At 42.7% G+C, this 22,451-nt stretch overlaps 1 protein-coding gene and 1 long non-coding RNA gene across 10 annotated transcripts in view; one reads left to right on the top strand and one right to left on the bottom strand.

The window, feature by feature from the left end:
* The window catches only part of LRIG2 (leucine rich repeats and immunoglobulin like domains 2), a 191,585-nt gene extending 177,259 nt beyond the window's left edge, over window positions 1-14,326 (top strand). For 8 of the 9 annotated variants that reach the window (XM_078332775.1, XM_078332772.1, XM_035252490.3 and 5 more), the window contains 2 exons: window positions 76-366; window positions 5,044-14,326. In XM_078332775.1, the coding sequence (XP_078188901.1) occupies window positions 76-366; window positions 5,044-5,270 (518 nt within the window). In that variant the 3' untranslated portion in view covers window positions 5,271-14,326. The remainder of the gene's footprint in view (window positions 1-75; window positions 367-5,043) is intronic. The other variant, XR_008473106.2, reaches the window with a different exon arrangement.
* On the bottom strand, window positions 10,943-22,157 carry LOC108592695 (uncharacterized). Its single transcript, XR_008473110.2, has 2 exons — window positions 21,146-22,157; window positions 10,943-16,629 (listed from the first exon to the last, which is right to left on the bottom strand). It is a non-coding gene; the product is annotated as an uncharacterized LOC108592695 (long non-coding RNA).
* Between the last annotated feature and the right edge of the window lie 294 nt (window positions 22,158-22,451).

Below are 22,451 nucleotides of genomic sequence, written 5' to 3' on the forward strand. Positions count from 1 at the left end.
GTTGAAGAAAACTGATGATTGGCAAAAAATAATTCCTTAACAGAAAGATATTTAGATTATTTTTCTTGTTATTAGGTGGCACTAGTACCCGGGTGATCTGCTCAGATTGTTATGACAATGCCAACATCTACTCCAGGACCCGAGAATACTGTCCATACACATATATTGCTGAGGAGGATATTCTTGATCAGACACTGTCCAGCCTCATGGTCCAGATGCCTAAAGAGACATATTTAGCACATCCTCCCCAGGATACTGCTGCCCTAGAGAGCCTGATATCATCAGTCAACAGAGAGCCATCTGCCTTTCCCACGAACCATGACAGGATAAATGAGAAGAAACTTTCCTCCACACAGCTGAGCAGTGGTAAGGGATGCATTTTTGTTGTTGTTATTTTGTTTTTACTTTCATCTAATTGACTCTTCCTTCTATCATATAGGTAGTGCTCTCATTTGACAGGAAGCAAACAGCTTGGTATATAGGAGTAACTAGCCATTGTTAAATGGTATAAATGATAGCTAGAGATTTCCACATATTAGAGTTACAAAGAAGTCTTCATCTATAGGATGGAAACAACTTTTGTGGGAGGGGTAACAAGATCACACTATTGAAAATTCAGAGGCCATACATAATGAGCTTTTAGGCCTAGTGCAGTGGCTCATGCCGACAGTCCCAGCACTTTGGGAGGTCAAGGTGGGTGGATCACGAGGTCAGGAGTTTGAGACCAGCACTTTGGGAGGTCAAGGTAGGTGGATCACGAGGTCAGGAGTTTGCGACTAGCCTGGCCAATATTGTGAAACCCTATCTCTGCTAAAACTACAAAAATTAGCTGGGCATGGTGGGCTGAGGCAGGAGAATCCAGGAGGTGGAGGTTGCAGTGAGCCGAGACCGTGCCATTGCACTCCAGCCTGGGTGACAGAGAGAGACTCCATCTCCCAAAAAAAAAAAAAAAAAAAAAAGGCTCTTAAAAGGTTTCATTTGGGTATTTTATCCTTTTTTTTTTTTTAAGATAGTCTCACTGTGTTGTCCAGTCTGGAACGCAGTGGCCACAATCTTGGCTTACTGCAACCGCTACCTCCTGAGTTCAAGCGATTCTCGTGCCTCAGCCTCCCAAGAAGCTGGGGCTACAGGCATGTGCCACCACACCTAGCTAATTTTTGTATTTTTAGTAGAGACGGGGTTTCACCATGTGGCCAGGCTCGTGATGAACTCCTGACCTCATGTGATCTGCCTGCTTTGGCCTCCCAAAGTGCTGGGATTACAGGTGTGAGCCACTGCATCTGGTCTCATATAGGGTATTAATAATTTTTCTCCTACCTTTATTTAAATAAGGAATAAAATTTGGGGAGCCTGGCATGGTGGCTTACACCTGTTATGTCAGCAGTTTGGGAGGCCAAAGCAGGTGGATCATTTGAGGTCAGGAGTTTGAGACCAGCCTGGCCAACATAGTGAAACCCCATCTCTACTAAAAGTATAAACATTAGTGAGACGTGGTGGTGCATGCCTGTAGTCCCAGCTACTTGGGAAGCTGAGGCACGAGAATCACTTAAGCCCAAGAGATGGCGGTTGCAGTGAGCTGAAATCATGCCACTGTACTCTAGTCTGGGCAACAGAGAAAGACTCTGTCTCAAAATAATACTAATAAAATTTGGGCATAATTTGGTGAAGGTTTTTACTGAAAAGATTTTTTTTGAGACAGAGTTTTGCTCTTGTTGCCCAGGCTGGAGTGCTGTGGTGTGATCTTGGCTCATTGCAATCTCCACCTTTTGGGTACAAGCGATTCTCCTGCCTCAGCCTCCCAAGTAGCTGGGATTATAGGCATGCGCCACTACATCCAGCTAATTTTGTATTTTTAGTAGAGATGGAGTTTCACCATGTTGGTCCAGCTGGTCTCAAACTCCCTACCTCAGGTGATCTGCCCACCTCAGCCTCCTAAGGTGCTGGGATTACAGGCATGAGCCACTGTGCCTGGTGTACTGAGAAGAATTTTTTTTTTTGAGATGGTAACAGTCTTGCCCTGTTACCCAGGCTGGAGTGCAATGGCATGATCTCGGCTCACTGCAACCTCTGCCTCTCGGGTTCAAGTGATTTTCCTGCCTTAGCCTCCAGAGTAGGTGGGATGACAGGCGTGTGCTTCCACACCCAACCAATTTGTTGAATTTTTAAAGTAGGGACAGGGTTTCACTATGTTTGCTAGGCTGGTCTCAAACTCCTAACCTAATGATCCACCTACCTCAGCCTCCCAAAGTGCTGGGATTACAGGCGTGAGCCACCACGCCCAGCTGAGAAGATTTTTAAATGTTTTGTTTGGTTGCTGTTCTAGCAGGTAAACATTTAATCTCAGCTTCACTTGGTGGGTGTTTTCTTCTATGAGGTATGATCAAGGTCACAAGTGAGAATGCAGTTTTGGGCTTGTGTCCTCTGTTCCACATGGCCCAGGAAAAGAAATATACATTATATTGTATAGATTAGGCATTTGATAACCACTTACCAATTGAGACAAAAGTCTTTCTAAACCATGAAGGGTAATGCTAAGCATGTCTTCCTGTCCACCAAGCTTCTCATCAGCTTTCATCTTCCTGTCAGCCTGACATGGAAGAGCACTGGAAATACTGTAGGAGGTGAGAACTCTAGGTTTACAGAGGAAGACACAGTATATAGTTACACTCTCGGGGATGGTTCTGGCAGGAGTAAATGATCTAATGTCCCACAGGTTACAGGATCCTGCTTTTAATTTTAGCAGGACTTGGAACATTCAAGATGGTAGTGAGGACACATGAAACTCACTTCTGGGCAGCGATTTATTAGTTAATTTTGCCCAGAATGAAATCTGGGCAGTGATTTATTAGTTAATTTTGGATTTAGTACTTCATGTCCCACATTAGATCATTTAATCCTGCCAGAACCATCCTTGGAAATATCTAAGGTATGCTTTGTTTTTTGTTTGTTTGTTTGTTTGTTTGTTGAGACAGAGTCTCACTCTGTCACCCAGGCTGGAGTACAGTGGCATGATCTTGGCTCACTACAACCTCCACCTCCCAGGTTCAAGCGATTCTTCTGTCTCAGCCTCCCAAGTAGCTGGGATTACTGGTGTCCACCACCATGCCTGGCTAATTTTTTGTATTTTTTTTTTTTTTTTTTTTTAAAGCAGAGAGGGGGTTTCACCATGTTGGCCAGGCTGGTCTTGAACTCCTGACTGACCTCAGGTGATCCACCCACCTTGGCCTCCAAGTGTTGAGATACAGGCGTGAGCCACTGCACCCAGCCTCTGTTGTTTTTAAGAGATTAAAGACTTCTAAAGAAGTTAGAGGTCAGAGGAAAGCACTATTATTAAAGTTAGTCTCTCTCTCTCCCTTTTTTTTTTTTTTTTTTTTTGAGATAGAGTTCCGCTCTTGTTACCCAGGCTGGAGTGCAGTGGCATGATCTTGGCTCACTGGAACCTCCGCCTCCTGGGTTCAAGTGATTCTTCTGCGTCAGCCTCCTGAGTAGCTGGGATTACAGGCATGTGCCACCACGCAAAACTAATTTTGTTATTTTTAGTAGAGTCAGGGTTTGTCCATATTGGTCAGGCTGGTCTAGAACTCCTGACCTCAGGTGATCCACCCACCTCGGCCTCCCAAAGTGTTGGGATTACAGACATCAGCCACTGCACCCGGCCTGAAGTTAGTCTCTTATCTTTACATTAAGTGTTCATAAAACAAATGCACCAACAGTAGATCCACTTTTACTGTTCAATGTCTTAGCAGAGTTAAAACAAAAAGGGTTTAAGAAGGACCAGAAATGTAGTTCATCTTTTTTCTAAGTTTGGGGATTTATTTTTAATCTGGTTCATAAGTAAGGAAATCAACAAATGAGAATACTTTGGTGCATTGGTCATTCTTTACATAGGGTATTCTAGCTTCTTACTCAAAAGTCTGGTCTGTAGACTATTAGCACCACCATTACTTAAGAGCTTGTTAGAAATGCAGTCATGATTCCACCGCAGATGTAGCAAATCAGAGTCTACATTTTAACAAGATCCTCAAGTTATTTGTGTGCATATTAAAACTTGAGAAACTCTGCTCTAGCTTACTTTTCACATGGATTTTATTTTTATTTCTGGGTATTTGTTTTTATAATGTTTGGCTAGCTTTTTCCAAAATACACCCTATGAAGTTAATATAACTTTCAGTAAACAGTCTTTGGGAAAATAGCTCACCATTGTGGTAAAGAATGAGAAATGCATGTTTGAAACCAATGTGCCGATAATCTGATTTAATATAGCTTCTTTTGGCTATCATTTGTTGTTTGGAAGGGAATGGCTGTTTATTTTTATTTTATTTTTTTGAGACGGAGTTTCGCTCTTGTTACCCAGGCTGGAGTGCAATGGCGTGATCTCGGCTCACCGCAACCTCCGCTTCCTGGGTTCAGGCAATTCTCCTGCCTCAGCCTCCCAAGTAGCTGGGATTACAGGCACGCACCACCGTGCCCAGCTAATTTTTTGTATTTTTAGTAGAGACGGGGTTCCACCATGTTGACCAGGATGGTCTCAATCTCTTGACCTTGTGATTCACCCGCCTCAGCCTCCCAAAGTGCTGGGATTACAGGTGTGAGCCACCGCGCCTGGCCTGTTTATTTTTAAAACAGTTTTATGAGATATTTAAAGATGTAATGGCTGCACTGAATCAATGACTATTATCTATCGTGAAACTTTAATTACAATATGGATACCATTTGTCTTTTAGTTCTTTTCCATGTGTCTAAAGAATTTTATTTAAAAATTTTGTAGCGACAGAATCACTAAAATAACAGGTGAAAGTAATGATACTTAGTGTGATCTCAGTAAATATTTGGTTAGGTTTGTGAAGTAGAGGGAATTGAAAGACCATGTTCTGGTGTTTTTTGTTTTGTTTGTTCTTTTCTGGCTAAGAAGATGGCAAGTATGTGTTTGATATTAGTGCCGTTGTTCAGGAATGTTGAACATCTTTATTTCTTTTAGGATTTGGTAAAAAGGATATTAAGTTTTACCAGTCCCTACTGATAAGTCTTGTCTTTCATTCTCAGAAACACTGGAGCGGCCTCTGTGGACCATAAACAGAGAACTAGGCCTGCCTCATCCTCCCTTTTCCCAGCAGCCGGCTCATGAGTCACCACAGCTTCATCAGAATGAGGGCCAGGCAGGGCGGGATCCAGATTGTTCCGCATCTCCCATGTCCTGCCACAGGTTACAAGATCATGCTTTTGATTTTAGTAGGACTCAGAACATTCAAGATGGTAGTGAGGGCACATGAAACTCACTGCACGATGAAATCTGGGCAGAGACTCATTAATTAATTTTGCATTTACTACCTCAGAGTTCAGAAGAAACTCCGAAGTCAGCGTTTGCTTTACTCTTTCTTTATGATTGCATCTGACTGCACCAAGGTGGGCCATGCATTGTTTGATCTTATACCTGATGAAGAAATGGTAACAGCTGACAGAAATGGGTACATCTCATCAAAATGTGCAGCACTGGCAGAGGGAAGATTCAGGACAAATGTGCTTCCTGATGGTTCCATGGGGATGTGCTCCGGTATGCATCTAGCTGTCAGGAAGAGTCACATTGCTGCTTAACATGCTGGATTGCCCTAGTCTTCAGAATGATCCTGAGAAAACATCACATCACTACTTTGATGTTCTACTTTGCCTTCCAAGGAGCAAAAATAACTTTGGAGCCTTCTGGGAAGTGTGCCCGGGAGTCTTCAGTGGTTGCAGGCAGATAGTTGAGACTGGGGCTTTGATATTCAAGGTCTTTGGCAAGAATCACAGGCTTGACCAACTGATACCAGGTCAAAGGTTTTTGTATTCTTGTGAATTTTTTTTTGTCCCTATTGCCCAGGGATGTCATTGTAAATATATGTGCATTTATAAATAATTTTTGTATTCATTGACCATATGTGTTGGCTGCAATGTAAATATTTTTGATATGCCCAAATTATATATAATACCCAGTTAGAATATTGACAGGTAGCTTCTCAGATCATAGATTTTAAATGACTTGATTTAGGGAGATCTAAAAACTTTATTTAAGGTATAAAAACTGTGGCTCACACCTGTAATCCCAGCACTTTGAGAGGCTAAGGTGGGAGGATTGCTTGAAGCCAGGAATTTGAAACCAGGCTGGGCAACATGGTTAGACCCTGTCTCTGCAAAAAATAAATTTTAAAAATTAGCTGGCCGTTGTGGCATGCTGCTGTAGTCCTAGCTACTCAGAGGCTGAGGTAGGAGGGTCCCTTGAGCCCGGGAAATCAAGGCTGCAGTGAGCTGTGTGAAGCCACTGCACCCCAGCCTGGATGACAGAGCAAGGCCCTGTCTCAAAAATAAATAAAAAGTTTAAAAAATTTACCTGTTAAGAAGTGTATCTATAGAGGCAGCTACTTAGTGATTGCATATACCTAAACACAGTCTTGGTGTAATTAACCACTTCCTTCATGCATAGGGGTTCATACTTTTGGTCATTTGCCATCTGTTTAAAAGTGCTAGGTGATACTCCCTTTCTAACATAAAAAAGCTTGTTTTTTCTGAGCCTGGCAGTCCTGTCACAGCTGTATGCACCTAAAGGAAAACTTGTTTGGAAATTCCTCTCATTTCTTCCTTCTCTTCCCTCCTTTCCCTTCCCTCTTTTTTACTGAGGCAGAAATTGATTGAGGAAAGTTCAGTCATTCCTTCAGGAACCAGTGAGTTAGATGAGATAATAAAGTACATTATACTTTATGTATAATGGACGCTTCAAAAACTGGAGGCTGATTTAAAGATTGCAGAACTTGGATCGGAATCATAAGCAGTACTGTGACATGAATTGGAGCCAGAACAGTTGCTGATATCAGAACCATTCTGTGACCTTGCTCTTGCCATGTTTTGATGTGGGTGAGCCACTAGGATATCTGTCACTGTCACTGTCCGTATCTGAGTCTGCAAATCTTGTCATTATGCTTTAATGCTCTTGGAGTTGCAACAGGTGTATTATTTAAATGGGTATTTGAAATTCTGTGAACAGGAATTCTGTTGGTACTGAAATAAGTTCTCACACCTGCTTGCTCAGAATGTGAAAACTATTTCTGAGTTCTCCTTGTTCACTTTCTAAAGTGACTGTTGTTTGATGTTTGAGATATCAAATGAGTTCTATTAGGTATGCTATCTCTTGGCAAATATTCTCCATGATGAACTCTTCCTACTATGACAGCCAGGACTATGACTGGATTTCTCAGTCTGAGTGTCCCAGATTTATAATTTCTGATTGTGTCTGGAGAACATTCTCCTGGAAAGGCATTCCATGTTCCAAAGGCTGCAAAAAGATGACCACTTCGCAACGATGGGTCAGTTATTTGCTCCCTTAATGTCTCTTGTTGCTGAGTTCTAGAAAACCTCTCAGTCTGATTTACCAGGGGCCATTGAAAAGTCTGAGATGGTGTATGATCATGAAATATTTGTGAAATTTCTCACCATGAATTTGGAGGTAACCTACTTTCAATTCTCGCTCTGGTTCTCTGTTGGTCTGGGCTCCTGCTTTTCAGTCTTCTCTGACCTCTGGTAAGTAGAACTTTCATCAATACTTCTGTTGCACTTTGTACCTGACCTAGGTGGCCTTGGTAATGTTGACCCAGATTGTGGATTTTCTACTTTTCTCTGGCTGTATTCCTTATTTTCTCCCTGGGAAGTCTTGCAGATGATGCATATTCATGTTCTATATTCAGCCTTCCTTTTTTTTCTTTTTGCTGGCATAACAAAATATAGCCTTTTATTATTAAGGATAAAATTGATCTCTACATTGAATCTGAAGTTACTGCTATAGGGATTACTCTGGCTCACTGCTGTCCAAGCTTGGTTTTCTCTTTGCGCACTTTCTGTCATATTTTGAGTTTGTCCAAAAGAGGTAAGTCACTCTATTATAGACGCATTACTAGTACCAGACATCATCCACCTCTATTTTCATCTGATTCTTGTAGGAAATCCTCTCTAATTTGTTGTAACCTTCTCAGCAACTCTTGTATACTTTCACCTACAGTGCCTAGCAAATTGTTACCACTCATAAGCCTGTAATCTTCATCACTCAGGTTATTTACAAATAGACATCTTCTGGAAACAATTGGTCCATCCAACTTCTGCACTGGGCCACATCCATCTTCTTCATTGTCAGAATCTGAGTTTTCTGTCTTAAAGAACAGCTGGACAGTTGTCTGACTGTTATGACACAGTATTGAAATACCAGGCTGAATTTTAGTTGTTTCTAGTTGTGTTCACGTTGTGCATTCTCTGAATGGGAATCTCTGTTCAGCAAAGCTTCATTGACCAGGAAACCAAAGATTGCTTCTTTTCTGAGTTTGATTTGTTTTTAATCTTTTACCGATGAGCAGTATATCTTAAGAAGCGAAGAGTGCTCTTGGGGGTAGAAGAACACGCAAAAATTATCATTTTTTTTTGAGATGGAGGACCTATCTGTTACCCAGGCTGGAGTCCAGTGGTGTGAACTTGGCTCACTGCAACCTCTGCCCCCCGGGTTCAAGTAATTCTCTTGCCTCAGCCTCCTGCATAGCTGGGATTACAGGCATACCACCATTTCTGGCTTTTTTTTTTTTTGGTATTTTTAGTAGAGACAGGGTTTCACAATGTTGGCCAGGCTGGTCTTGAACTCCTTATCTAAAGTGATCTGCCTGCCTTGGCCTCCCAAAGTGCTGGGATTACAGGCGTGAGCCACCACGCCAGGCCCCAAAATTCTTACACTGTAAAGTCTTGGAGTGGCCTTTGTTTTGTACGAGTGATTATTTAAGCCAAAAAGTTTTCTTGCATTTCCCATAGCAAAGAACTTTAGGTAAATGAAGAACTTCACACTCTAATATAATGTAATTCTTTTTTGTGTTTTCAGGTTTTCTTGTATAAGCTGTTCTGTTCTCTCCTCTAAATCCAATATTACTCATTAGATAATTTCAGTCACTGAAATAAAAATATCTATTTTTAAGTCCTTGTTCAAGGGTTCTAAACTCACATAATTTCTCAACATTTGCCAGAAAGTTCAGCATTTATTCATACTTTTTTTTTGAGGTGGAGTCTCGCTTTGTCACCCAGGCTGGAGTGCAGTGGGATGATCTTGGCTCACTCTAACCTCAGCCTTCCGGGTTCAAGCAATTCTCCTGCCTCAGCCTCCTGAGTAGCTGGAATTATAGGCATGTGCCACCACGCCTGGCTAGTTTTTTTGTATTTTTAGGAGAGATGGAGTTTTAGCATATTGGCCATATTGGGCTCGAACTCTCGACTTTGTGATCCACCCGTCTTGCCTCCCAAAGTGCTGGGATTACAGGCGTGAGCCACTGCGCCCGGCCTATTCATACTTATTTTCAATCCTATGTTTTCTCCCATGGGCAGCAGCACTTCTTTAGCTGTTTAGTAGTGCCACACCTCTTTTCTTTCCTTTCACGTGTCAGCCTCTGACCATTTTCACTTTGAACTTCCTAAAAATCACAATTTCCTGTCCCTTCAATATGCGATTTCTCTTCTTTCTTACTGGATTATGGTGTAGTTTATACTAGACTGGCTCAGAATTTAAGAGACCTCATTCACTTCCTGACTCTACTTGTTACTGGCTTTGTAATCAAGGGTGAGTCTTTTTACTTCTCTAGGCTAGATTTTCTCATTTATGAAACAAGGATATTTTCCTAGATGCTCTAAAGCCCTTTCCAGCTGTAACATTCTATTCTAGGAATCTGTAATTCCCTCCAGGAACTAAGGAGGATTATGCTACTTTAATAAAAAGCTGCTTTCATGACATGTTCGTTTGAATACAAAGAGTGATACTGCTCATTCTGACTTGTGCCAGATTTATTTCCTTTATAGGAGGAGTAATGGTCTAAGAAATACTCATTAGGAGAAAAAAATTCTGCTTCTAAACAACATTAGTAAACAATAGAATCTTGACTCAGTTGAAAAAGCACTCATTGCTCTCTAGAGCAGCATGTCTGAATGCTGGTTTTATAGCACGCTAGAGTATCAGAATGAGTTGACAGGTGTACCACAACTAATGTGTAACTAGTTTGTGACTCACTTTGCTAATGTATTCAATGTTATCCCTATAATTATAGTACTCTCACTCAAATTCTGGTAGATTTCCTGAGTGGAAAAGGTGGAGTTAGGACAAGGCTGCCAGAGACTGTGCAAATGAGCATCAGCTGTCATGGTGAGATGGCAGAAGATAGCCAGTGCTCTAGAAAACTTTTCGTGTAGGTCTGCTGCCTCTCTGCTCTGGCAGTGGTCCTTCTACTGACAGTGCTGTCAAAGTCTGGTCTCCTGGAGAGCCAGGTTGTTTTCCATCCTGTCAACTCAGATGATTGAGATGTTTTTCTTAGATATTCCTAGCTTGCCTAAATAATCAGGAACCTATTTAAATAGACACACACATACGCAAATCTTAGGAAAAGGAATTTGTGAAACTTCATTATTGCATATGTTTTTGATCAAGCGATGCATTGGTCTCTAAGCAGTATTAGTGTCCCATGAGTTTCTTCCAGCAGTGCAATGTCTGCCTAATGCTAATTTAATTAGGAATGCTGCAAAGCAAGGCAAACTGAAATACTGAAATACCTTCTTTCCTCACTGTCCCCTAGTTGACCACTTTATTTCAGTAGGAATATATAAATTCTCTTGATTTGTTTGTCCCCTTTCAGGCTGATTCTCCAAGTCTACCTGGAAGAAAAGACAGTATTCCTTGAGCTCCATGCCCTACCGGCACAGGATCTATGCTTATAGCATTGTTTTTCTGTAAGTCAGCAACTTCTAAAGTACTTTCTTTTTTTGAGACAGGGTCTCACCCTGTCACCCAGGCTGGAGTGCCATGTTGTGATCATGGCTCACTGTAGTTACTGCAGCCTCCATATCTCAGGCACAAGTGACCCACCTCAGCTACCCAAGCAGCTGTGCCATCACACCTGGTTAATTTTTGTATTTTTTGTAGAGATGGGGTTTCACCTTGTGGCCCAGGCTTATCATAAACTCCTTGGCTCAAGCAGTCTCCCCACCTCAGCCTCCCAAAGTGCAGGGATTATAGGCATGAGCCACCGCACCTACAGTACTTTCCCTAGTATACAAGCTACTCTCTCTTGAAAAAAATAGCAGGAACCCATTCCAAGTTCCCCTAAAGTGCCACCTCAGAATGCCTTCACATTACCCATTGTGAGGCTCTAAAAGGAACAATATAAGATGTCAAGCAATTTAGATTCTGTTACCCATTTCTCTATGACAAAAGAGATGTGTTAAGTCTTTAGCTACTTGAAGGGTTGTCGTGAAAAATAAGAATTTTATTCCAGAGGACAGGAGTTATACACAGGGAGGTGTATTAGATACTTGCTGATAAATTTTGTGTAGGCTGTTTAATAAATTTATCTGGTAATGGAATAATCAGGCTTTTTGGTGGAAAGGTACATGCAGAAGCTAAATCATCATCTATTAATAGTGTTTAAGAAATTTCTTCAGTCCTGCAGCAGCCTGTCTTTCCATTCAGCAGGACAGATGCCTTTGTGTCCTTCACCAAGGACTTCTGGCAGGTGGAGCAGCCACAGCCATCTCCAAGATGGCGATAGTGCCCATTGAGCCGGTCTAGCTGCTGCTGCAGGTGCAGCATGCCAGCAAGCAGATCAACGCAGATAAGCAATACAAGGACATTTTAGACTACGTGGTCCGTGTTCCCAAGGCAAAGGGAGTCCTGTCCTGGTGCGGAAACCTGGCAGTGTCATCAGATACTTCCCCACCCAGGCTCTCAACTTTGCCTTCAAAGATAAATATAAGCATATCTTCCTGGGTGGCATGGATAAGAGGACCCAGTTTGGCTCTACTTTGCAGGGAGTCTGGCATCAGGTGGTGCTGCTGGGGCCACATCCTTCTGTTTTGTGTATCCTCTTGATTTTGCCCATACCCATCTAGCAGCTGACATGGGCAAAGTTAGAGCTGAAAGAGAGTTCCGTGGCCTCAGTGACTCTGGTTAAGATCGACAAATCTGATGAAATTAAAAGCCTGTACCAAGGCTTTAATGTGACTGTGCAGGGTATTATCATCTACCATGCTGCCTACTTCAGTATCTGACACTGCAAAGGGAATGCTTCCGGATCCCAAGAACACTCAACATCATCATCAGCTGGATGATCACACAGACTGTCACTGCTGTTGCTGGGTTGACTTCCTATTTGACACCATTTGCCGCCACATGATGATGCAGTCAGGGCACAAAGGAAGTGACATCATGTACACAGGCACGCTTGACTGCTGGAGGAAGATTGCTTGTGTTGAAGGAGGCAAAGCATTTTTCAAGGGTGCATGGTCCAGTGTTCTCAGAGGCATGGGTGGTGCTTTTGTGCTTGTCTGGTATGATTTCAAGAAGTGCATATAAGTTATTTTTTAGGACTTTTTCCCCCGTCAACAGGTATTTTCTATTATATAACATACCTTGAGCCTTCTTGACAGACTCCTGGCAGTCAGTTTATCAGTGGCAACTATTTACTGGTTGAAGATGGGAAGCAGTAACAGTCATCTGACCAGTTTTCTCTTAAAGTCATTTCCGTGGTGATGATGATGGCAGTAAATTACATTTTTTTTATTTTAGTCACTCCTGATAGTTTGGAGAAATAAAAATATCTAAAATTAAAAATTCTTCATTGAGATAGAATATGGGCAAGATGACCTTTAAGGTCCTTTTCAGTTTTATCACTGGAAATCCCCAGAAGCAATCTTATAGTCTTAAAACTTTGTCCTTTCAAAGTCCTTTGTATTCATATAGAGCTCTTCAGGAAACCAGAGAATTTTGGGCTTTGGTTGACAAAAGGAGTCTGACCTGTGTTCGTAGCTGGAAACATGAAACATGAAATTCTGGGCTTAATTCTTCTGAAGAAATCTTTTAAGTAGTTACTAACATAAATGACATTACTAACAAATTAAAAAACCCATGATGTATTAAAACTTTACTCTTTTTTATTATTATGATTTTAAGACAGTCTCACTCTATTGCCCAGGTTGGAGTGCAGTAGCACGGTCTCAGCTCACTGCAACGTCTGCCTCCCAGGTTCAAGTGATTCTACTGCCTCAGCCTCCAAAGTAGCTGGAATTGATTACAGATGCCTGCCACTATGGCCAGCTAATTTATGTATTTTTAGTAGCAAGGTTTCACCATGTTACCCAGACTGGTCTCGAACTCCTGACCTCAAGCGATCCGCCCATCTCGGCCTCCCAAAGTGCTGGGATTATAGGTGTGATCCACTGTGCCCAACCCTCTTGATCATTTTTATTCTTGTTTCTTCTTACCTGTGGGACTCCAGTTCGAAAGGGGTTGGAATTGTGGTGTTCAGTTTTATACTAATATTTTACCCAAGTGTGTCATGGCTTTTTCTAATCATTTTAATATCCACAGAAATGCTGGAAGGGTAATGGAATAACAGGTAAATTTGCTGTCATTTTATGCCACAGCCTCCTTTCTGTTTTGCTTCTTGGTATGGATTATAAAGGTAATTGTGAAAACAGCTGGACCTTAGAAAGTTGAGCTAAGATTCTTTTTTTGGCAACCTGCAAGTAATGTTTCATTTTTTTTATTACATGATCTCTTTCCCCATATAGTTGGCAGATGTTTTTTTCCATTTTCCTACCTTAAACCTTTTTGTTTGGAGTACAGTCTAAAACCAACATCAGTTAGCCTTGATTTTCTTTCTTTCTTTTTTTTTTTTGGACAACCACCTGGTTAATTGATAAAAGTAACAAGTTTGGAAGTAAGAGGTATGTTACAAGCTGCACTTAACAACACCTGAAAACCCAAGAGTCATCCGGAGGCTTTGTCAGTAGTAAGGTAGGTTTTGTGTGTGTGTGTGTGTGTGTGTGTGTGTGTAGAGAGAGAGAGAGAGAGTGTGTGTGAGAGAGACAGAGAAGATGGAATAGGGTGAAGGTGAAGAAACAGCTTGACTTGTGCCTCTTTTCAGATAAAGAAGTAAAGTGATCTTTTATGAACTGTAACTGTCTTGAAAGAGAAATTGATCATCAGGTGGTCAAGTACTCTTGGAATGTCTCTTGGCTGTTTACTGTGGCCTCTTTACAATGGTGAGACTATTTCTACCCTCTATTTTCCACTATTCTTTTTTTCCCCTATGGGATAATGCCAGTCTAAATAGCCCTAATACTAGATGTACCTAAGAAGAGGTATAAGCCAAGTCATTGTTCAGTGCAGTCATTTCCCAGTATGTTTATATTTTGTCACACATCAGAATGTGTATTTTATAGAGCATGTCTGTGTTTGTCTACTTGTCTGTCTACTATAATATGTCTTTAATAAAGCTAAAATACATTATGATTTTCTAGTCATCTTTTGCCTAATGTACAGCAGTGAAATGGTACATTTTTGAGTTTGTATCCTTTTGAGGGGGTCTCTCAGTAGCTGTACAAGTGATAACAGGGTAGAGTTGTTGCCAAGTCACATACTGCCTTGAGCCTGCCCCGGCTGCCCCTGCAGCTGTGAGTTGTGAGGACACGTACTTTGCTGCTTCCTCCCTGGTCGTATCTACCCTGGTGCTAGATGTCTGGCAGATGTGTAAACAAATACACTTAATAATTCATCAGAAAATAAGAGTGCTTTCTGCACAGGGAAGGATATGAAGGCAGCATTTTCTAACCTGGCAAATCTTTCATTAACAGGATATTTGAAGAATGTTAATATTCTGGTCAACTTTGTTACTATAATGTATCATAGGGGCTATTTCCTTTGAGGCTAGCAACTCTTTGAAAGCTGGGTTCATAATATTTACCCCACTGTGTACTTCTTTTTTTCTTCGCAGCTAATTTTTGCCTTTTTAGCAGAGATGGGGTCCATCGTGTACTTCTACTGCACTTTATTCTTTAGAAGGCACTTTCCACAGACGTCTCACTTGAATTTCACAACACTCTTACGATCCAGATTGGGCAGACAGTTTTACTTCCCACATTTTATACTTACGGAAACTGGATTATCACTTACCCCAATATCAAAAGCTTTTGTTTCACCTCGCCCACTTCCTCCTTTTCTTAGTTTACAAACTTTTGATATTAGGTAAGTGATGATTTCACCAAGTCCTGGGCATCCCATCCCTGAGAGCATTGGCCAGAAAGATGGCAGAATTTGAATCCAGGTTTTCTGACTCAAGAGTTTTCGCCACTACGATACCTTCCAATTCAAGCATAGTATCTTCTCTGTAGTCTCCATAAACACTGGGATAAAACTTTCTGGACATTGATCACTTCTGGTGTGAAAGTTTGGACTGAAATATAAACTGGAAACTGCTTTTTACTAAATTTCTAATAAAAAATTAGACTTTTTTTTTTCTGTTTCAAGGTGATATGTAAAAAAAAGCCATGTTTTTTTTTTATTGTTAATTGTCTTTTATTTTGGAGTGGGACGTGCTAGTGGGAGCATCTTGCTGAGTCATGAAAGATATCTGTTCACACTTGTACATATTTAGTGCTTGTGACAGTGCTTAAGCAATCTGTGTTGGAGGACTAGTTGCCATGGATCAATACTTTGGTACAATACAACAAGAATTCCCAGAAAAGTTAAAATACAGGCACAAAATTACTATCAAACTGCAATTAAAATTTCCAAATGCTTATTCTCAGTCTCTAGAGTTTATTGTGGACAAACAGCACATAGTTTGTGATGGGCACAAGTCTGCCAGTCAGTCAGTTCTGTAGTAGAATTGCTGTAACTGTATAACAGTGCATTTATATGTCAGGGTGGGAATCGGTTTAACTTATTTTGGGAGGTCCTTTTAATCTTGCTGGTATGATATGATTGAAACTGAGGACTGGACTTTTGTCCAGAGGCCTCCCTGACTAGAAGCAGCAATTAAAACACCTTTTCAGCTCCCCAGATTCCTCCTGTCCTTCGGCTCCTCACTTGCTGGGTAGAGTCATTCGTAGCATGCTATTTGTTTTCCAGGTCTGCTGTCTTTCTGGCTAGTGCTGTCAGGGGTGGGCTGCCTGTGACTTGGCTAGAAGGGAAATTGTATCACAAGAGGGGGAGAGGGAAGAGGAAGTACATGGGTCATTATTCTGGGAGGAAGGTGGTCTGATGCTGTGGAGTCTCGTGGGCTTGTGGGTGATGACTAGAGTAATGCTTCATCTGGGCTGTTTCATTCACCACCTCTACTGCTTTGCTCAGCCAGTCAAGAAATACTTCTTGAAATCTCTAGGCTAGAGATTTGTCCCTGTTCATTTAGTTCTCAGACCTTCCCCAAAGGCCAGTCATCAAAGCACGGGCAAAAAGAGGCAAAAGGAAGTTTTAATCACAGTTACTGCTGGGACGAAGTGACGCAACTAACAGCAAACACATTCTGCTTTCCCCTTCCAAATACCGTGAAGCATTTTACACACTTAACATTTATTTACAACAAGCCCTTTGAGGGAGATACTCTTATCTCCTGTATTAGGTTGTTCTTGCATTGCTATGAAGAAATACTTGCGACTGGGTAATTTATTAAAAAAAAAGAGGTTTAATCAGCTCACGGTTCTGGAGGTTTTGTAGGGAGCATGGTGCTGGCATCTGCTCAGCTCCTGGGGAGGCCTCAGGAACCTTAAAATCATGGAAGGCGAAGGAGGAGCAGGCACGTCACATGGCAAAAGCTGGAACAAGACAAATGGATGGGAAGGTTCCACACACTTTTAAACAGCCAGGTCTTGGGAGAACTCACTCAATTCATGAGAACTCTACCCCCAAGATGCAATCACCTCCCAACAGGCCCCACCCACAACCTTGGGATTACATTTCAACACGAGATTTGAGTATTGACAAATACCCAAACTCTATCATCCCCATTGTACAGATGATGATCCTGGGTAAGCAAGTTGCCCAAATTAACATAATTAGCAAGCAGTACAACTAGGAGTTAAAAATTATACCTTCCTTATTTCAAAGCACACATTCTTTCCCTGTGCCAAACAAAGGGAAGAAGTGAGCTTTTATGAAACTCGTACTTTGTCACTTAGTCTTTGTTGTTGGCTAAACTGTTGTCCTCCCAACCCTCTGAAATTCAATACATCGAAGTCCTACCCCTCGGTACCTCAGAGTATAATCATATTACCAGATAAGATCTTTAAAGAGGCAGTTACGTTAAAATGAGCACAGAGCAAAGACGAAAGACCACATATGGACTCATGAAGAAGGAAGCCACAGAGGGAGCTCTCAGAAGAAACCAAGCTTGCTGACATATTGATCTTGGATGTCAAGCTTCCGGAGCAGGAAATCAATTGTTTAAAGTCATCCGGCCTCTGGAATTTTGTTACGGTAGCCCAGGCAAACTAATACGGGCTTTCAGCAGCACAGCCAGGCTGGTAGGATTTTCTTCAATTTTGAAAATAAAATTGTCTCAAGCTATATGATTTGCCAGAGGTCATGTCTTCCAAAGCCCCTGCTCTTTCTACTGAGCCACCCTGTCCTCTGACCCCATCCGGTTCTTTGTATACTGAAATCCACTGTAGAGACTTAACATCCACACGGACATTCTGAGGAGAGCTTGGAAGTGAAACTGATGAGCGCCCTGTCTAGTGTGCTTGCTGTTCTGATGCACCACACATCCCCAGCCTCACAGAAGTTCAAGCAAAAGGTATCTGCAGCACTGAACTATACTTGCTGCAAAGCAAGACACTGGAGTATCTTCATGACATAAATGAGTGCATCTGGGGACAAAGAAGCAAGTTGTTTGCAGCTTTCAAGAGTAAATACTTTTAAACGCCGGTCTTTTTCTTTCTTCCCAAGGACAAACCGGATTTTGAAATCAGTATGTAGGATCTCATATGCGGAATGACTGGCTGCTCTTGAGTTTATTCAAAATCAAGTCGTGTGATTTTGCCTCCTTTCTAAATGCTCCATCAAAGCCCATGTGAATTTCTCTGTCTGGCCAACAGTAGGTATGTGGTTTAAGGTCAGCAGTTAATAGAGGCTAGTTTGAATTATTTATTCCGGGCAAGCTCCAGAGGCAAGCACACGGGTATATGCTCCATGCCAGAAACAGCTAGTGCAGAGAAGAAACAATTGTCATCAGTGAATTTCTGCCGCCTCCATGGTTCTGTTCTTTATACATGTAACCTGGAGGTGGCTCAGGGACTACACAGATAGGCTCTTACTAAGAAGAAACTTAAGATTCAGGTGTGTGAGGTTTAGTGTTTTGACTTTTGGAGAAGCACAAAATCATCATAAATTGCAGGTCTGGGGGAGAAGTGGTGCATCACGTTGGCAGGAGCCTTACCCTTTGGGCCCCACTCCTCTATGTGCACCAGCTTTCTCACGCCGTTTCCAGACCTCAGTCGCTTGTCTCACCTGCCAAATGTGTACCATTTCCCAGAGTGCCCCTGAGTGCAAAACACTATAAAACCCAGGGAGGAGGCCAGGCACGGTAACTCACGTATGTAATCCCAGCACTTTGGGACGCTGAGGCAGGCAGATCACAAGATCAGGAATTCGAGACCAGCCCAGCCAATATGGTAAAACCCCGTCTCTACTACAAATACAAGATAAGCCAGAACGTTTCCTTCCTTATTGCTCTTCCTACCTTTCTTCCAAACCCCAATAAAAGAGTTTGGTCAAAAGAACTATCAACTAAACCCCCAAGTCTCCAGTTTGCCATCCATGGTGGGAGTTCCACGGCTAGGCAGGGCTGCCAATGTCCTGCAGAGATAGCTGGCTACACATAGCGACGTATATGAGGATTCCTGTGGTAAGCCAAAGTCCCTGGGCCCTGCATTTACTATATGGTTTTTAAAAGTGCTCTGAATGATTCAGAGCACTGCCTTTGACAGAAATGGACTCCAGTCCTACCCCCACCTCTTACCAGTTGTGGGAGCGTAAGCCAGTTTCTTAGATGCTTTGTACCTCATTCCCCTTATCTATAAAATGGAAATAGTCATGCTTCCACTCAAGATGGGGCAAGGGGAATATTAATAGCAAGAAGTAACCCCAATGAGCTATTTTAGGGCTAGCCCTGGAGATTGGGATTCCTAGTTGGATTTTGCTTGGAAACAAGATACAATATCCTGAAACTATGATTAAGTGAAAAGTGCAGGCCAGACATGGTGGCTCACGCCTATAATCCCAGTGCTTTGGGAGGCCAAGGCAGGTAGATCACCTCAGGTCAGGAGTTCCAGACCAGCCTGACCAACATGGTGAAACTCCATCTCAACTAAAAATACAAAAGTTATCTGAGCATGGTGGTGTGTACCTGTAGTCCCAACTACTCAGGAGGCTGAGACAGAAGAATTGGTTGAACCCAAGCAGGTGGCAGTTGCAGTGAGCCAAGATCACTCAACTGCATTCCAGCCTGGGCGGCAGAGCGAACTCCATCTCCAAAAAAAAAAAAAAAAGAAAAGAAAACTTCATTCGGCTAGAGTCCATTGGACTTGTATGCTGAGCAGTTCTGACCGACTGTGATCTTGTGAAGTCTTGATGTCACCTGATATCTCCCCATCACTGCCCCCATAGTGTCTTTGTTTCTTCCAACTGGTTTATAGTGGTTCTTTTTAACTTTCCCAGGAGAGGACTCCCTTTATCTGGAGAACAATACTGTCAAAGTCTTGCATGGGATTTTGAATGTGAGTCTTGCATGAGAGGGTCAAAATTGAGAAACTTTGACCCTCCCAGAAAGTATCTAGTGTTAACTGAGCAACAATGAGCATCTTTCCTAAATGAGGGCCGTCCTCGGCCCACAGATTCCGCCTATAGTGTATTTCCAGTTGTGTAGGAATTCATGCAGTAATCTATGGCAAACTGAAGTACTTCTCAGAATGTTCTCTTCAGGACTCAGTGTGTTGGCTTCATACCAAGGGGGATGGCGGTACTGGGGAAGCTGCAGATGTTCTGGAAGCAGAGCACTTGAGTTCAAATGTTGACAACTCTTGATTTGCAAAAAAGAAAAAAAATCTTGACGACTCCTCTTACAGGCAAATTACTCAATTCCTTTGAGTCTCTGTTTCCTTCTCTGCATGACAGCAGTGATAGTACTCACTTCACAAGATTACTGTCAGCACCAAGTGGGAATCACTTCTGCTGGCGAGAAGAAAACACTTCAGTTTCTGTAAGTCTAACTTATTTGGGTGTATGGGTAAAGAAAATGGCAACTTCATTTCCTCTGGGCCCTTTGCGGGATCAACGGACTGCACTTTATCCTGGGGGAACAGCTGTGGCTTTTTCATAGATTCAAACCTCACTCTCATTTCCCCAAGGCTCCTCCGGGTTGACTCTAAAGGGAACCCCTTGTTTGAATTGTTGGTCTGAAGAGGCACCAGCAGCTGCTTGCCTGCAAAAATATGTTGCAGCCTCTGTGGGCATTCCCTGGACACTGCACCCAGCTGCTGTCCCCAAACAGCCGCAAATTAGGATGCTTTGACAAGGAGAGTTTGAATATTTTATTTATCTTGTTTTCCAATTACACTTAAGAATTCAATAAGCTGAGCAGTAGGAAGCTGAATTGCTAGCCTGGCAAAGGAATGAACAGAAAAACCTAAATAATTTAAAAAGAGGATTAAAACGAATGCCCTTGCTCCGTGTAGGAGCCTGGCTCACTTTTCTTGGTACTCTGCTGTTCCTGATACTGTTGAAGATGGGCCTTGAAGATCTGGAACCATGTAGCTTGGATTTTCTTCAGACCAAAATACCTCGATGCTCATTTTGTTTTTTTTTGAGACAGAGTCTCTGTTGCCCAGGCTGGAGTGCGGTGGCGCAATCTCAACCCACTGCAACCTCTGCCTCCCAGTTCAAGCGATTCTCGTGCCCCAACCTCCCGAGTAGCTGGGATTACAGGCACCTGCCACCACTCCCGGCTAATTTTATTTATTTATTTATTTTTTAAAGACGAGGTTTCACCATTTTGGTCAGGCTGGTCTTGAACTCCCAACCCCAGGTCCCCCGCCTCCCTTGGCCTCCAAAGTGCTTGGATTACAGGAGTGAGCCACCACTGTAAAAATTAGCCCAGCCTGCCCGGCTAATTTTTGTATTTTTAGCAGAGACTGGGTTTTGCCGTGTTGGCCAGGCTAGTTTTGAACTCCTGACCTCAGGTGACACTCCCACCTTGGCCTCCCAAAGTTCTGGGATTACAGGCATTGAGCCACCACACCCAGCCTCGATGCTCATTTTGAACTATCAACTTACCTTCGATGCCTTTGTAGAATCGTCCAACTGCTTCTCCATAAATGGTCCAGGATTAAAGTGTATTCATGTTCAGGGTAGGGCAGCTGATTCCAGAAACATAAGCCAAATCAGGAAACTCTCCTAAAAAGGATGCCCTATCTACTGCAAAGCTGTCTTCCCAAGCTAGCCAGTAAGTCTGAATTTGGGCACAGAAGAAGAGGAGCAGATGGGTTGGGGTCTGAGATGCAGGGCAAACTGGAGGGTTTTCTTGGCATATTTGCTCTTCAAATTTAGATTTTAGAATATGTGAGAAATAGTGACATTCTCACATTGGTCCTAAGCCATGGAGGAAATCGTGCCCCATTGAGAAGTGGAGACATTTCAGCCCTTGCTATCTCATCCACAAACCACAGGATTGGTGAAGGGGCTGATGGAGTCCTTTTAAAGGTCTTGCGCCATTTTCTTGCCTTTCTGTCTTTTTGTTCAAAGACATCTCTTTTTCTCATGTTTTCCATCTTGAGGTAAAATTGAAAACAGCCTACATATTAGTTTGGGCTAGAACTGGCCTCTAGGTGGCGATTCAGTACAGAGAATGGTGGTGGCTGGCGTCACCTCGAGCCACCATTTCTGAGCTACCATTATAGAAGGGGATTCTTGAGAACTCGGGCTTCACAACAGAGAGACGGCTTGGCCTTTGTCACTGTTTAAGCTGGGATCCTGAAGAGGTCGGGTGCATGGGGAGCTGTGAAAGCACCTAGCCTCAAGCAATATAACATGGGTTTAAGGCTCCCACTAGGACGGAGCCCAGGGGAGTTTGGCAAGGTTGTAAGGTTTGGGCTTGGCCTGCTGGGAACCTTGAGCCTTGAGCTTCAGGCTTTGTTCCCTACCTTCTGGGAGGCCTCGCTCAGGCTCACAGCCCCTGAAGGAGCCCTCAGCTTGGTGGCTGCCGGCCCAGGCTCTCCAGAAAAGGCAGACAGCTCCTAGTTGAAGTCCCCTAACTTTACCTCCTTTTCCTTTCCCCTGCTCCCTCCTCCTTCTCTTCTCCTTCACCCCTTCTTCCCTTCTGCCCCCCTTTCTTCCTCCTCCTGCTTCCCCACCTCCTCATACACCCCATTCTCACTTTCAGCTATTTACAAAGCACTTTCCCGGTGTGATCTCATTTGCTGCTCACAGACTCCTAGAGAAGAGTGCCAGGTTGAGCCCTCCCTTACTCCCCGGCACACTTGGAGGACACAGTGCAGAAGTGTTTATAAAGATCCCTTTATCTGTCTGTCACCACCAGCAAATAGTACCTTGGGGCGACTACTGAATTCAAATGAGTGCATGT

Source organism: Callithrix jacchus, chromosome 7 (genome assembly GCF_049354715.1).
Source record: "Callithrix jacchus isolate 240 chromosome 7, calJac240_pri, whole genome shotgun sequence".
Taxonomy (NCBI): Eukaryota; Metazoa; Chordata; class Mammalia; order Primates; family Cebidae; genus Callithrix; species Callithrix jacchus.